This window comes from Periplaneta americana, chromosome 2 (genome assembly GCF_040183065.1).
Source record: "Periplaneta americana isolate PAMFEO1 chromosome 2, P.americana_PAMFEO1_priV1, whole genome shotgun sequence".
In the NCBI taxonomy this organism is placed as follows: domain Eukaryota; kingdom Metazoa; phylum Arthropoda; class Insecta; order Blattodea; family Blattidae; genus Periplaneta; species Periplaneta americana.
The window spans coordinates 192,896,812-192,913,793 of record NC_091118.1 but is presented as its reverse complement, the minus strand read 5'-3'; the positions used below and the strand labels follow the sequence as shown (position 1 = coordinate 192,913,793).

General features: G+C 35.8%; 1 protein-coding gene across 7 annotated transcripts in view; it reads left to right on the top strand.

Moving 5' to 3' along the window:
- The window catches only part of Prosap (prosap), a 427,686-nt gene that overhangs the window by 393,143 nt on the left and 17,561 nt on the right, over positions 1 to 16,982 (top strand). For 6 of the 7 annotated variants that reach the window (XM_069819212.1, XM_069819213.1, XM_069819216.1 and 3 more), the window contains 3 exons: positions 1,794 to 2,022; positions 6,722 to 6,814; positions 14,593 to 14,826. In XM_069819212.1, coding sequence (XP_069675313.1) covers positions 1,794 to 2,022; positions 6,722 to 6,814; positions 14,593 to 14,826 — 556 coding nt within the window. The remainder of the gene's footprint in view (positions 1 to 1,793; positions 2,023 to 6,721; positions 6,815 to 14,592; positions 14,827 to 16,982) is intronic. The other variant, XM_069819214.1, reaches the window with a different exon arrangement.

Here is a 16,982-nt window from a genome sequence, read left to right as displayed (position 1 = left end):
TTTCTTCAAGAAGGTTTCACGAGAACTTACGATCATACTCGAAACAAGAAATTCTGTTCTGGCAGTAGTATAAATATTCTAGCGCCTGAATTCTGTTCTGTTCGATTCTTTTTCATTTGATTCGACATGCCGCTTTCTGCTATCTTCCATTTAAATACATTGGGAAGAGAAATTCCGTTATATTCGATTCCGTTAAGTGGAAGAGGGCCTTTAGACTCCCTTGAAACTGGGTTTTTTTTTTCAAGGGACATGAAATACATTGTATGACTTGAGGCTTTCCCGGCGTTTGATATAGAATAACTCTTCTCGGGTTCTCAGCCAGGTGAGTTGGAGATTAGCTTCCAAGCTTTCGACGGCTAGCTCTGCCATCTTCTTCAGGGACGAAGTGATGTGGGACCATGTCTAGCCGGTATATATGCAAAAGTAGGGCTTCCTGCTGCAGGCCAATCAGGAGCTAGTTCCTAGTCCCGACCGCCAGGCGCATTCTAGGCAGCCAATCAGGAGCTACTTGCTGGTCCTGACTGTCTGCCGTGTGCTGGTGGTCTAAGCATATTGATGGCAGGTTTCCATGCTGTACTCAGCTGTAGATCCCCGTCTCTGTTGAAATTATTGCCATCTAGCTGGATTTCGATGGCTTCCTTGATAACTAAGTCCCAGTAACCTGATGTCTTGTCCAAGATGGTGGTGGCGCCGAAATCTATCTTGTGAGCAGTTTCTAGGCTGTGTTGGGCTACTGCAGACTTATCAGGATAATATAGTCTTATGCTGCGTTGATGTTCCTTGCAGCATTTCATAATAGTTCGTCCCGTCTGCCTGATGTAACATTTCCCACACTCACAAAGTATTCTGTAGACACCAGGTGTCCTGAGACCAAGGTCATCCTTAACTGGTCTCAGCAAGTTCTGGATCTTTGTGGGCGGCTTATGGATGGTTTTAATCCCGTGTTTTCTTAGCATTCTGCTAATTTTGCCCAAGATGGGGCCGTAGAACGGGATGTATGCCATGCCCTTTGTCTCCTCTTGTTCCTCGGCAGGTGGTTTGTCCGAAAAGGCCCTTCTGAGGGCCAAGCCGATTTCCCTGTTGCCGAAGTTGTTCTGTTGGAACGTCTTACGTAGCTCCTGATTGGCTGCCGTGTCCACCAACCAGAATGCGCCTGGCGGTCGGGACTAGGAACTAGCTCCTGATTGGCCCGCAGCGGGAAGCCTTATTTTTGCATATATACCGGCTAGACGTGGTCCCACATCACTTCGTCCCTGAAGAAGATGGCAGAGCTAGCCGTCGAAAACTTGGAAGCTAATCTCCACCTCACCTGGCTGAGAACCCGAGAAGAGTTATTCTATGAAATACATTGAGGACAGAATGTAGAAAGAGGTCGTCCAATTTATCTAACATCTATTGCACAGTATGCTCTAAGTTTTCATCTTTCATGGTCCTAAATTCCATACTGTTTCTGGTAAAACCGTACGTATAGCAACTCTCTTTCTGGGTCTTCCTAAAGTTTTTTCCCCTGTGGCAACTAGTCCATTTATTTAATAAAATTGTAAGTCTGTAAATGTTAACATAATTTATTACGAATTGAATAATTGGATCGGTGTCTAGTAGAGTTCCCGGAGAGCTTAGTTGGTAGAGCGTTGGTACATTTAACCAAAGATCCCGGGTTCGATGCCCGGCCCCGGAACAATTTTTCCCTTGAAATTATTCAAATCAACTCTACAGGGAGTTACACCTGAAAGCTTGATTTGCTTATTACGAATTGTTACCAACGTGCTACATGCTATTGTCTTCTATTACAGATAAACGGAGAGGATGTGTCTGCTGCATCTCATGAGCACGTGGTGGACCTGATCCGACGTTCTGGAGATCTGGTGTCCATGACTGTAGTGTCACTTGGGGCAACTGCCCCTGGTGGAGTCCCTTGTTCCAAATCGTCCACACTGTTGCCAGGGAGTGGTGGCGTAAGTCACCACAGACAGTATGCTACTTTGCCTCGCAAAATGAATGCTTCCACCACTGGCACTATGGGTAAGTTCTTCCTTATACTGCACACTTTTGTTATATTTTAAAATCTAGCACTGCCTTACTTTTAATTGATTAAGCAAATCAATCACATCTGATGCTCTTTTACGATCCAGTTTGGAAATGATCCTCAATATAAATTTTACCGATACTAGTTGGACTCAAGCCTCTCTCCCAATTAAATTTGGTGGTGTGGGCATTCGGAAACTTTCTGACGTTTGTATACCTGCTTTTCTTTCTTCTGCCTTTGGAGTTTTCCGTTGCATCAAATCACTCTTTCCTTTATACAGTGATGCAGCTGAAATCTGCCATGTGCGTGATGCTCTGACAAGTTGGTATACTTCCTCACAAACCACTCATCCTCCTGCCCATCCTGAATTTCAAAAACAGTGGGACGTTATCTTTTCCCAAAAAATTTTAGATACACTCCTTTCTTCTTTCACATCCGAACAAGACATTGCACGTCTCCTAGCTCTTCAAGAGAGTGAGTCTGGAGCTTGGTTACATACATTACCTTCTCCTCACATCGGCACCCTAATAGATAGTACATCCTTTAAAATCGCAATAGCTTTACGCCTTGGTTGTAAACTCTGCCAGCCACACCAATGTATTTGCGGGGGAATTGCTGATATTTACGGTTATCATGCACTTAGCTGTGCGAGGAGCAAGGGTCGCATTCCCAGACATACATCACTCAATGATATCATTAAAAGATCTCTGACTTCTTATGGCATCCCGTCTCTTTTGGAACTACCAGGTATTGGTCGCGCAGATGGTAAACGACCCGATGGTCTTACCTTAATTCCATGGTCTAGAGGAAAATCTTTAATTTGGGACTCCACTTGCGTTGACACTCTAGCTCCATCTCACTTGCCGAATACCTCCAGACACGCAGCATCTGCTGCTGAATTAGCCGTGAAAAAGAAAGTCAATAAATATGCTGATCTTTTAGACAATTATATCTTTGTCCCCTTTGCTGTGGAGACCTTCGGTCCTTGGAGTCATGACGCTAAAGTTTTGGTATCTCAAATCGGCCAAATTTTGATCTCCATTACTGGTGATCGCCGTTGCACTACTTGTTTGCGTCAACGCTTAAGTATTGCTATTCAACGCGGAAATGCAATGAGCGTTTTGGGTACTCTTCCAGAGTCCAGCCCTTTGGACGAACTTTTTCTCCTGTAAAATTTTTTTTATCTCTATGCAAATGTTTATATTTAGTGTAATTATCACATCTAATGCTAGCTTATTTCATGTATATTATCTTCATTTGGGTTTTAGGGATTTGTGCCTAATAGACCATTCTGGCCTATGTTAAATGTAGTATAGCTCAAGAACATGATTTTAAAAGGCATAATTTATTTCGTCTAGCATATGCTGTGCAATTAAAAAAAAATTAATTTGACACCATTTTAAAATGCTTTTCATTCGTTTATTATGTATTTTGTTAAATACATTTTGTTGTATGGCGCACAAGAATTTTTATTGTTGTAGATAATGGTTTAACACTAGAATGTCCAACGGGACATTTTTATCCCATTCCAAAATTTAAACACGTCTCTCTCTTCTAATTATTTTCGAGGGAAGTTTTTAATATTTCTTGCTATAGTCCATTTTGCGAAAGGTTGTCCCCCTCAAACGCGTAGTTTCTGAAAAAAATGTTAGAAATACTTAAAACTGCTGATAGGACATTTTTGTCCCACATAGAAATATAGCACTATTGGTCGTTTTACCACGAAAATCGTCTGTAGCTGCATTTAGATTGGCAACAAGCCATGATTGTTTGGCCAAACACCTGCATAGAATTGGAATATATCAGTCCCCTAACTGCCCATTGTGCAACTCAAACCAAGAAATGGTTTCGAAACACCTCAAAATCTGTGCTTCAGTGGCTGACCATGATAATATCTTTGAAAAATATTGGAGTGCAAGAGGTCAAATGATTTTATTGTCAAACGCCTGGCATTAGAAAACAACAACAACAACATTATTAGTGTCGTCAGTTTTGTCGATTACTCATAGAAAGAACATGATTGGTGAGTCATATGTCTGATGGTGGGAGCACGAGGTACCATACCCTCCTTCTTTGCCAACAAATGTAAAAACCTGGGGCTAACACACAGCATTGTGAAGGAAATAGCCATTAGTGCCCTCAAAGGATCGGTTCAGATATTGAGAAATCATTTGTATGGGAGTGATAATGGAAATTTCAAGTTATCTTAACCGATGGCTGTTGATTGGTTTAGATATCAATGCCAATAAATTCGTATTATTATTTTTCTCGCAGTATATGGCATTCAAATCATTCTAACCCATCTGATGATATTTTTTTTTTTCTCCCTTTCTTAACTGTAAATGGGCACAAACGCTACTTAGGTGTAAATTTTTCTGAAATTTTGTATGTTAGATTCCCTAACGGCTTCAAATGTATATCATTTTACCTTTTAGGTGTGTTTCCAAATTATATTTAATACGCTTTGTCAAATCTGGCAACCTTTTCATAATGGAAGCTAAATTTATTTATTTATATATGACTGTAGCATAGCAAAGCATTTCGTGTCATGGTGCTGTGTTGAGAGACAGTGATAGGGCAAAGGGGTTGTTTTGGTACGTCGCGAGTGTCTTTCAACAATAGGTTTAGAGTAAAAACCAAGCGTTTACAATGAGCTTCAGCAGATGACGTCACGGCCTTATAACAAAGAAGCAAATTCACTGTCGGCACAAAGGTTCAGGCTCCTGATGGGACAAAGTGGAAAGTAGTCCCTACTAATGTTGTAACAGCTTGAAGTTGCAGACAGCAGAATACTGATCCTTCCGCATAAGCAAAAAGGTGTGTTATCACTGTACTTGTCTCAAGTGCTTAGGAGACCTCGATGCATTTCTGGATATTCTGTATGTAAGCAGTGCCACTGAATCCAAAGAAATAGAAGTGAATCTTCTCTGGTTAGAAAAATGGGGTATCCCAAACTGCAATCGATACAAAGAAATCAGGAGATTTTTTAGATTTGATTTGAGGTCAATGTGCTCAGAATGATTGAAAGAATATATATAGGTACCTGCAACGACTGTACTTACATATATATCTGTGTGAAAAATAATGTCATTTAGGGTAAGATAATGTGTCATTTGTATCATTAATTTACTTAACATGTTACGTAAACCTTTGACTTGACTGTACGTGATTGAAGTAATCAAGAAGTCATATTTCTTCAAAACGTATACCAAGATATACGCCAATTACTTACATAAGATATTATGTACGAGATTTACGTGAAAAATTTCCTTTTATATAATTTTACATGAAAATATATCGAAACAGTAACTTTCTGAGATGACTGTACTTGATGTACAAAATTTAAAAAATGTTATTTGATGACCATAGAGTCTCTTCCATGCAGAATACGAATTTCTTTAAACGTGACAGATTGGCGAAATGTTAACATTTGTGTGAAGGGAAAAGATTAACATATTAAAAAAAAAATGTTTAATGGAAATTCTGTACTGGTAACAAATGAAAAGGGACAGGATACCAAGAAGTAATAATCTGGTATGCACCAGAAAGAGGAAACCAGACCGATGAAAACAAAACAAAATCCGACAGGAAGACTGGGAGGATGTCAGAGCTTGAAAATGAAGGTAAATTAGTAGTAACTTACTTACTTACTTACTGGCTTTTAAGGAACCTGGAGGTTCATTGCTGCCTTCACATAAGTCCGCCATTGGTCCCTATTCTGAGCAAGATTAATCCATTTTCTATCATCATATCCCACCTCCCTCAAATCCATTTTAATATTATCTTCCCATCTACGTCTCGGCCTCCCTAAAGGTCTTTTTGCCTCCGGCCTCCCAACTATCACTCTATATGCATTTCTGGATTCGCCCATATGTGCTACATGCCCTGCCCATCTCAAACGTCTGGATTTAATGTTCCTAATTATGTCAGGGGAAGAATACAATGCGTGCAGTTCTGTGTTGTGTAACTTTCTCCATTCTCCTGTAACTTCATCCCTCTTAGCCCCAAATATTTTCCTAAGCACCTTATTCTCAAACACACTTAACCTATGTTCCTCTCTCAAAGTAAGAATCCAAGTTTCGCAATCATAAAGAACAACCGGTAATATAACTGTTTTATAAATTCTAACTTTCAGACTTTTTGACAGCAGACTGGATGATAAAAGCTTCTCAACCGAATAATAACAGGCATTTCCCATATTTATTCTGTGTTTAATTTCCTCCCGAGTGTCATTTATATTTGTTACTGTTGCTTCAAGATATTTGAACTTCTCCATCTCTTCAAAAGATAAATTTCCAATTTTTATATTTCCATTTCGTACAATATTCTGGTCACGAGACATAATCATATAGTTTGTCTTTTCGGGATTTACTTCCAAACCGATTGCTTTACTTGCTTCAAGTAAAATTCCCGTGTTTTCCCTAATCGTTTGTGGATTTTCTCCTAGTAGTAAATGTATAAAAAAAAACAGCATTGTGATTTTGTCTGAACTGTGTTGAAACGATGAGACACTTGTGAATTTCTAAAGAGAAATATATCTATCAGACCGTAGTTGCTCAGGATTTCTCAAATGCAGATTTATGTAAAGTAGGTAACTGTTGTATTAGTTACTACGTAAAATGTGAAACGGGAAAGCATGTGTCATTTATATGACACGGTTTATTTTACCACTTATCGACGTGATCTTTGTTGCAGGTCGTTCCCCTGCGCCACTTCCTCCACGGCGGGATCCTAAGACCACCCTAAGTGTAGGGAGAGCAAGGGCAAGATCCATGGTAGCAGGGCTAGGTAAGTCTTTGGGACTTCAGAGAACTGCTTGTGCATGGCGCATGTTTCGTATGTTTAAATTGCCATTCTCACATAATGTTCATATTGCAGAAATTAAATCTGATATGTATCTGTGTGCTGATCACCTTGACACGTGAATGATGAAGCATATTGTGTTTAATACGTAGTACTTACGAATTCGAGGCCAAATCGAAAAGTATTGAGACTGAATTTGTGTTATAACTTATATTGTACACGTTCACGGCCTCCATAAATGTTTGCTGACTTTTCTTTGCATGTAAAGGCATGTTATGAGCTTTTGCTTTGATGATTTGTAGTCAGCTTTTAAAACAAAAATAACAACTTCACTTTGCATCTGCCCACGTAGCTCAGTCTTTGTCCACATTTAAATATCCATTGTAGCCAACAGATTGTAATACATTAATGTAATATGTATTTTTATACCCTAAATTTACTATTATGATTTGTTGAGTTATAAAACATGTTATGTTGTAGAAACAACTGAACGTGGTGATGTTAAAAATGTGCTTAAAAGGGGAGAAAGATTATGGTTAAGAATTTATGAAAAAGGAAAAACTATGCTTACCATAACAGAAATTGTAAACTATTGAAAATAGATCAGTAAATATGAAGTTTATATTGCTTTCATGTGTTAAATACTAGGTTACAGTACCTTGTTGACTAGTTTCAGCCTGTGGGCTATCCTCAGAACTGGGTAGTCTTCGCGCCTTCTGATTGCGTTTCCTGTGGGGGGTGTGTTTGTGTAGTGTAATGTGGAATCAAAAAGTGTGTGTGTTCTGAAATTGATTTGTGTGTTGAGGATTTGGTGCGGGTGTGTTTTTGTGTGTCTGTAGGCTATATTTCATATTGTTCTAGTGTGTTTAGTTTCTGGTTTTTCGGTTGGAGATGTGGTGGAATTTTCATGTCTATGTTTATGTTGCTGTAAGTGTGCATAAACACAGACACGGAAGTTCTACATCTCCAACCGAAAAACTAGAAACTAAACACACCCAAACAACAAACATAACCATAGACATGGAAATTCTACATCTCCAACCGAAAAACTAGAAACTAAACACACCCAAACAACAAACATAAACACAGACATGGAAATTCTACATCTCCAACCGAAAAACTAGAAACTAAACACACCCAAACAACAAACATAAACACAGACATGGAAATTCTACATCTCCAACCGAAAAACTAGAAACTAAACACACCCAAACAACAAACATAAACACAGACATGGAAATTCTACATCTCCAACCGAAAAACTAGAAACTAAACACACCCAAACAACAAACATAAACATCTCCAACCGAAAAACTAGAAACTAAACACACCCAAATAACAAACATAAACACAGACATGGAAATTCTACATCTCCAACCGAAAAACTAGAAACTAAACACACCCAAACAACAAACATAAACACAGACATGGAAATTCTACATCTCCAACCGAAAAACTAGAAACTAAACACACCCAAACAACAAACATAAACACAGACATGGAAATTCTACATCTCCAACCGAAAAACTAGAAACTAAACACACCCAAACAACAAACATAAACACAGACATGGAAATTCTACATCTCCAACCAAAAAACTGGAAACTAAACACACCCGAACAACAAACATAAACACAGACATGGAAATTCTACATCTCCAACCGAAAAACTAGAAACTAAACACACCCAAACAACAAACATAAACACAGACATGGAAATTCTACATCTCCAACCGAAAAACTAGAAACTAAACACACCCAAACAACAAACATAAACACAGATTTGGAAATTCTACATCTCCAACCGAAAAACTAGAAACTAAACACACCCAAACAACAAACATAAACACAGACATGGAAATTCTACATCTCCAACCGAAAAACTAGAAACTAAACACACCCAAACAACAAACATAAACACAGACATGGAAATTCTACATCTCCAACCGAAAAGCTAGAAACTAAACACACCCAAATAACAAACATAAACACAGACATGGAAATTCTACATCTCCAACCGAAAAACTAGAAATTAAACACACCCAAACAACAATAGGACACATCTGCACCAAATTCTCAACACACAACTCAATTTCAGAACACACACACTTTTTGATTCCACATTACACTATACAAACACACCCCCACAGGAAACGCAATCAGAAGGCGCGAAGACCACCCAGTTCTGAGGATAGCCCACGGCCTGAAACTAATCAACAAGGTACCGTAACCTAATATTTAACACGTGAAAGTAATATAAACTTTATATTCCGAGTGAAATAGTGTTAAAAGTTGTGTAATCAAGATGTGTAAGATCAGTAGAATTGAAGTTCTTCAGTTGGCCATTCAGTCCACCGTCTCTACAGATTTAGTCTCAATACTTTCTTAATATTTTACTATGATGGCATACTCGATGGAATTGTTTTGTGCTGGATGGCTGAATATAAAAAAAAATATATATACTGTATATATTTATATCTTTTTTCCATAAACTTGGAGATTGAAAGATGTTCTGTGGTAAATGTTAAGTTTAAATTTTAGTAGCTATTTAAATAATGAATTATTCTTCACTTACGAGGATATTTTGTTTATCTTTATTTGTGTATTTGTGATGAATGTTTATGACCTGGATATTTTCCTGTTCTCATATTTATTTCAAATTAAAAACCCAGTCTATTAGAGATCAGACGATGGAGCCAAGTATTCCAAAACTTGATTTTACTCTTGGTATCAGTATTTGTCAGTAATAATGGATTTCAAATGCTTCAGGGGAGCATGAGGTCAAATCTCTCGACATGACACAGATTTTATTGGACATACTGTAAAACATTTTATGTTACAGAATAGGTACGGGCTATTCCATCTCAAATCGACTGAAATATAGAGAAAATTGACCTTGCAATTTTTAAATACAATGAAACTTTTTCTGTCCGTAGACAACTGTGATACAATGCTTTGTGCAAAGCTTGAGGCATCAGAACTTCATAATGTTTAAATTTAAAATATTTAAATTTATCGTATTTTCATAAAATTAGCAACTTTAAACTGTTGTGGCTCCGAAACCCTTTCACCCAATGATCAAAATCATGGTTTATTTTGACGCTGAAAAGTTAAAGTTTATATTGATATGTAAACAGTTTTTCTTACTTTTTATAGAAATGGAGAAATTTATATTTTTCTTCATTAAGACGTCCACACCTGTGGAGTAACGGTCAGCGCGTCTGGCCGTGAAACTAGGTGGCCCGGGTTCGAATCCTGTTCGGGGCAAGTTACCTGGTTGAGGTTTTTTCCGAGGTTTTCCCTCAACCCAATACGAGCAAATGCTGGGTAACTTTCGGTGCTGGACCCCGGACTCATTTCACCGACATTATCAACTTCATTTCATTCAGACGCTAAATAACCTAGATATTGATACAGCGACGTAAAATAACCCAATAAAAAAAAAATTCATTAAGACGCCTTTGCCCACGAAAAAATATTTTTAAAATATATGGTTAGATTCCGCATTGAAAGTACAAATAAACACATATTTTTTACTGGTGCACCGTTGATAAGAAAGTATTGAAAATATCAAATAAAGAAAATAAATAGTACGCGCGTGAACTAACCAGCTGATTGTGAGGTGGGATCTAGCCGAGGGAAGCAAGGCCAGGAGACAAACACGTGATGTTTCGTCTAGTAGCGCATAATTGGGCTGGCTTTATCACAGGTTTTCATAAACACAGGAGTAAAATGACGTCCAATGCTCGCTTATCTTCAGCTCTTGGCCAGTGTGAGCGGTACTGTGCCGTTCAAGTCTAGGAGTATGAAAATAATCTATTTAATACCCTCGAAACTTATTGCCGTGACACTAAGCAAACAATGCCGAATCCCTCTTAATAATGCAAGTTTTTTTTTCTCAATATTTTTTTACATTTTTACAAATGGGCAAAAAGCCTAAAAGTAAGTAAAATCAGAGCAAAAAGCCTAAAAGTAAGTAAAATCAGATTATATGTCTCTCTGTGTACAATAAAAATAAGGATTACTTCTTATCATAACCTACCAAATGTCAGCTTCAAAATGAGCTCTCGTTCAATGTTCTGCAGTAAATGGTTCCAGAGTTCTGAGCGCTGAAAGTGGCTTGTTTTTCTAAAATACGCTAAATTTGTCGCTCAACAATACGAAAACCGTTTGACTTTCGATAGTATATTTTTGCAAATGCACTCTCCTCAGCACCTTGTATAAATAGGGATAAAATTAGGGTATAAAAAATGCGAGGTTTTTTACTGATCGATTTCATATGGAATAGTCCGTACACTGAAATAATACCGGTACTGGTATATAACTAAATACTGGTTTGATTTCTTAAATTATTTAATATTTTCTAAAAGTAAAAGAATATATTGAGCATGGATATTTGGGAGACACTACTTCAGAAATTGTAAGATTGCAAAATGTCATTTTCCTAGCCATGGACAATAATTAATGAAATATATTCATGTGCTGTAATTCATGTAATAATATTGGCAACTTGATGATACCTGTACGCAACTGGGGGGGAAATCATATGCTTTAGAATTAATTACTTGCTGCTTCATTAATGACAATCAGAAGAACGTAAAAATTGCAATCATAACTGAAACGAAAAAGAAACAGATTCTAAGTGGATCAGTAATTATATCCAAATCTTTAATGCCGTGGATAGTAATACGCAGATTAAAACAGGGGTGATAATAATAGAAAATAATAACTGGCAACTATAATACCGAGTGGAAGATAACTAAATAGGGTCCTTTTGGGAGAAGAAGTTAAACATAACAACCTCATATCATTGTAGTCGCTTGTAAATGGTTTTTGATATATTCATCAAAATAAAATTGACAATTATATAAGAGGCAGAAGGGAACTAATAGGGTCCTTTTGAGAAATGAATCAGGAAGGGGAGTTAAACATAAAAGTCTTGTATCATTGTGGTCATTTGTGAACGGTTTTTGAGATATTGAAAGCAATATCTGCTTAAGAAAGATTTGCTGTTTAAGTTTCATTCATGTTTTAATTTTACTTTTTCACTGCTGAAAAATTATTTTTCCAAAAATTGTCCTTTACAGTGATACCTTCATTTATTTGAACCAGAAATTTTACCAGCTTATTTAACAATAGGTATATTGGTGCAATTTTATCTTACAAACACTATAACCAATTTTCTCTAGATAAATCAAAACCTTGATAAAAACATTTGGAAGGGTGAATTATTGTAAATACCTAGGATGTGTGTGTATCTAATGCTCAGGATTTAACAATGCTTCTCAATATTTGGACGTAAGATCCACAAAGGTCACAATAGATTCGTAATTCCCTGTCCATATCCTCTTCCTCCTTTGTGCATAACAAGCATTTAGGGGAAGTCAATTAACCAATTCGATGAAGGTGTTTACTGAGGCAGTCGTGGGATGTAACATATCTTACTTAGAAGAACACGATACCAGGTCCAGACATAGAGACCAGGACCCCTAGGCAATTAACAGAGTCGACCCCCTTTTTGGTAATTTAGCAAAAAACAAACTTTACTTGTGTTTTTGATTTATTGAAAATAGATAAGCATACTTAGAAATTAAATAGACATACCGGTACTTTTTTACACATTATAATTTTTACATTTATAATTACAAGATTACATTACCACAGTGTTGCCACTTGAATTGTAAAAAAATTAACTATGGTCAATTATTTTCTATTTCTTTCGGAAAAATTGACATTATTTTATGTCGTCAGTGTGTACTATTTCGTCCCATATATATATATATATATATATATATATATATATATATGTGTGTGTGTGTGTGTGTGTTTTTTATTTTTATTATTATTATTATTATTATTATTATTATTATTATTATTATTATTATTATTATTTCCCATGGCCGGAGTACCCTTGGGTGTAGGGGCCCTAGGCAGAAGTTTACATTGCAAAGTACTGTCTCCAAAATTCAAAATCTTAAGGAGACGCTGTACTAAAATTATTATCTTCCATGTTTTTTAAGCTAGATTCACCAAATGTTTATCATTGGTATATTAGGTCACTAATAATATATGTACAAAATTTCATCCCTCTATAGTCAGTGGTTTGTGTTTTGTTAACATTTTAATAAAATATTATATCGCCTTATATATATATATATATATATATATATATATATATATATATATATATATATATATATAAAAGAAGTATCTTGCGCCACAATTTACATTATTTTCAACTGATACCATATTCACTTATGTGATTCCTTATAATGATTATAATTATTATATACAGTACGTGGGGAAAAAAAACTTATGTTTTGCTGTAAAATGAATCGGTACATAACTATACATTTATTGTTATTGTTATTATTATTATTATTATTATTATTATTATTATTATTATTATTATTATTATTATTATTATTATTATTATTAAATTAAATTAAATTTTTTAGTTACTTACTGATTCACTTTATAGAAAAAAACCCCATTGTAAGTTTTGTTCCCATGCACATAAGGAAACATATAACTGAATATCAGTTAAAAATATTGCAAATTGTGATGCAAGAAACTTTTTATATAAAGTGATACACTATTTTATTAAAATCTTAATAAAATGCAATCAACTTAACATGTGCGGATGGAATTTTGTACATTGTCTTTATTAACAAGACATAACAGTCATAAAAAATTGGTTAATGTAGCTCTACAAATATGGAAGTTATTAATTTCATTACAGTGAACCCTTAAAAATATGGACTTTGGGAATTGCAGTATATTGTCCCCTTAATAGGACTCTCATAATAATTAATCACGTTATCAAACTAAACGGATTTCGACTACATAACAGGAATAAAGGCATAGGCCTGCATATAAAATTCTGAATACAGTAGAACCCCGATTCTCCGTCACCCTATTAACCGATTGGTGGATTATCCGACTGTCTTTCTTTCTCGCTCTTTTTTTTTCTACAGAAAAAAATATGAAGTACTCTACATTATATTAGGACGAATTTTTTCTACAGAGTTTTTGTTATACAAACCTTTACCCTTACACAGTATGATCTAGTCTTCGAGTGGCCGTACTGTCTAACATATATGCAAAATGTCTTCCACAGGTGTCAAAAGAAAACGTGTTGTGCTACGAAAAAGTAATAGTGGTTTGTGAAAAAAACTGTGATTCACGTCGCATCAGAATATGAGATAGGAATTACAATTGTGCGCGATTTAATGAAAAACAAATATAAAGTGTATAAAGTATGTAATTCCACTACATGAGACCTGTACTATTCCTATATTTCCACAGATAGCCGTCATAAGGAATTTACTTGGCCATTAAAACTGGTCATTGAAAACCAGACTTAAATTAGTGAATCTCTGATCCACTACCTAGTTTATTAAAAGAAAAGACCACAGAGAAAATTACGAAACTGTATTATGCACTTAATATATGAAAATCTTTTATGGTACGGATTATCCGATTTTTTCGATTAACCACGGATAATAGAGGTTCTACTGTAGAAGTAAAACATGGACCATGGGGAAACAAAATTAACACTGACTTACCACATCTGAAATTAAATTCTAGAGGAGGACTGCATTCAAATCAGACAGTTTTAAAAATGACCAGAACATTACTATTAAAAACGTAGTAGTTGAAAAGAATGAACCAGAATACAAAATGGCGGAGGAAAAGAGGATCGATGTGGGAGGTACACATGGTCACGTAGTGTCAGTGGGGATATTCTGGATGTTCTTGCAGAGGGCGGTGGGGAGAAGGACGAGGGGGATGAACTGGAGCCGGGAGGCTTGGTGGGTGGGTCAGCAGGGACCACCAAGAGCAGTTCGGCTGAGTCAATTCACCACCAGAGCTCAGGGGGGTGCAACACTCCAGTGCAACCTCGCACGGCTTCCATACGAGCACGCCCCACCTCGAGCCGCATTACAGCCGCAGAGCTGGAGGAACTGTTCCAGCGACAGCAGGGTTCCAACAATGGTAAACAATGCCTCAGCACTCGTGACAGTTCAGTTGTTATGAGTTATGTTTATCTCTTAGAGATTAATGTGGTATTTCACCCGGTACTTTGTTCTGTCTGTCATTAGGTACCCAAGATGTTGACAGCTGCAAGCATCTCTTGATTCATAGATTAGTGTTTTAGTTTAAAATTTGTGGGTTCAGAGTTGGTTGGTATAATGGTATTTCACAAATAATATATTTCACATTTATTACATAATTATTTTGCACAAAAACACACGCACAAATTCATTGCAGCCTTTAATGTTATATCACAATTTGCTGGCACAGTCAACTGTTTCACGTAAATAATAATACATCACTATGAAACACGTGTCATAATAATAATAATAATAATAACTGCATGTACACAAATTGGCTTTAAATGCTAGTGCTTTAATATAAACACAGTCGTGCCTGTAGTATATTTAAAGTCTTGTAACACCATTTACACTCATACAACACAAAAACCTTTATTGCTCTCTTCTCTTCCCCCTCCTCCAATAAAATTAATCTTTCACGAGAAAGACTATCACCGAAACTTCAATGATTTTTAATGACACTTTCAGAAGTTGATTTCTTTTCCTTTTTTAAGTGACATGAACCTTGAACTAAAGGGTGATTCACGAATTACATCGACGCTTAGGAAGTTTATTTATGAGATTATTTTGAGAAATAACATTCATAATCATTTACTGCGTCTAAGTGATCACGTACAGGATATGAACATCTCAAATATATAACATGTTACAAAATTTATTACAATGCGGTTTGAAAAATTTGCAACATAAGTTACAAATAATTTCAAAATTTACTGATTTACTGATTGTTGTGTAAATGCAGGATGGGCCCAACTTCGACTATGAAGTTTCTCTAAGAGCAGTGAGAAAACGTCTTGACCTTGAAAAGAAAAAGTAGATTTTTTTTAAGCAAGTCACTCTTAGTAGTCAGTCATGGCAATTTTCAATAAATCCATATAGATAGATAGCTGATAGCCGTCCCAACCAGGATTTAATAATCGGCCTTCTAATCAATTCTAAATGAATATTTATATTTAATTCAATTTTTTCTTTAACGGAAACCCTAGTTAGGTAGGCTGTCATTGAGAAATTTATTGGAAATGCAACAAACAATTTAGGCTGCAAGACAAATTACATTTTATAAAGAATGTAAGTGATGATTATACTAATCGATGACTTCAGTGCAGTGGAGAATATCATGTCCAGGGTGCTGTCAGGAACTTTTAATTTTATACTTAAAAAGCATTTAAAACTTTGTAGAGATCTTTCTTAAATTTGAGTGTACATAGTTCTCATTTTGAGAAGTATAGCACTCTGAATTTGAAAATCTTTTGTTGCTGTTAAGCGAGTTTGTAGCATTTCTGTATAGATTTATCTAAGATAGCGTAACCATACTTGTGTATTGCACGTGGCTAACAAGAAAGACAGGCTACGGTGCAATGTCACATTTTTAGTCTGAACATGGCCAACATTGAACAAGTTTGTAATATAATGCACATTTAACGTAAGTTTAATATAGCAATTCCTTTGTTTTTTTGAACTTTGAACATGTATTTATATTAGGCAATTGTTACGATGGCTATGACTAAACTGAGATAACCACACCACTCCGATTCACCCCGTAGTCTGTCTTTCTCGTTAGCCACGGAATTTAGATGTTGACATCATCTGTTTCGAAAGTCATGTAAATGCGTTATTCACATGTGTGCTAACAGATGAATTAAAGCAATATTTTTTTTTTTCTAAAATATGTGTACATAATTCTATTATTAAAGAACAAACTTTACTAGATTCATATCATTAATAAATAGTTGATTATTCTTTCATGTCCTGTGGCATAAATTAATGAAAATATTAATTTTCGATCTATAAAGTACAGAAGGTCATTAAAATAACAATAAAAAAAGAGTTCTCCCACTTTCTTTGTGATGTAATGTGGTCTATAGTATTTTTAGAAGCAAATATTGTGATATTATGTATATTTCTTTCATATTTAAAACACTACTGGCCAGTTTGTCCAAGTAATGTTTAATTTTGCTTAACGAATGTTAAATTAACAATCTGTTTATTTTTAACGCTTTGTTAATGTACAGTATTTTCCATTTGTTCAACATAATT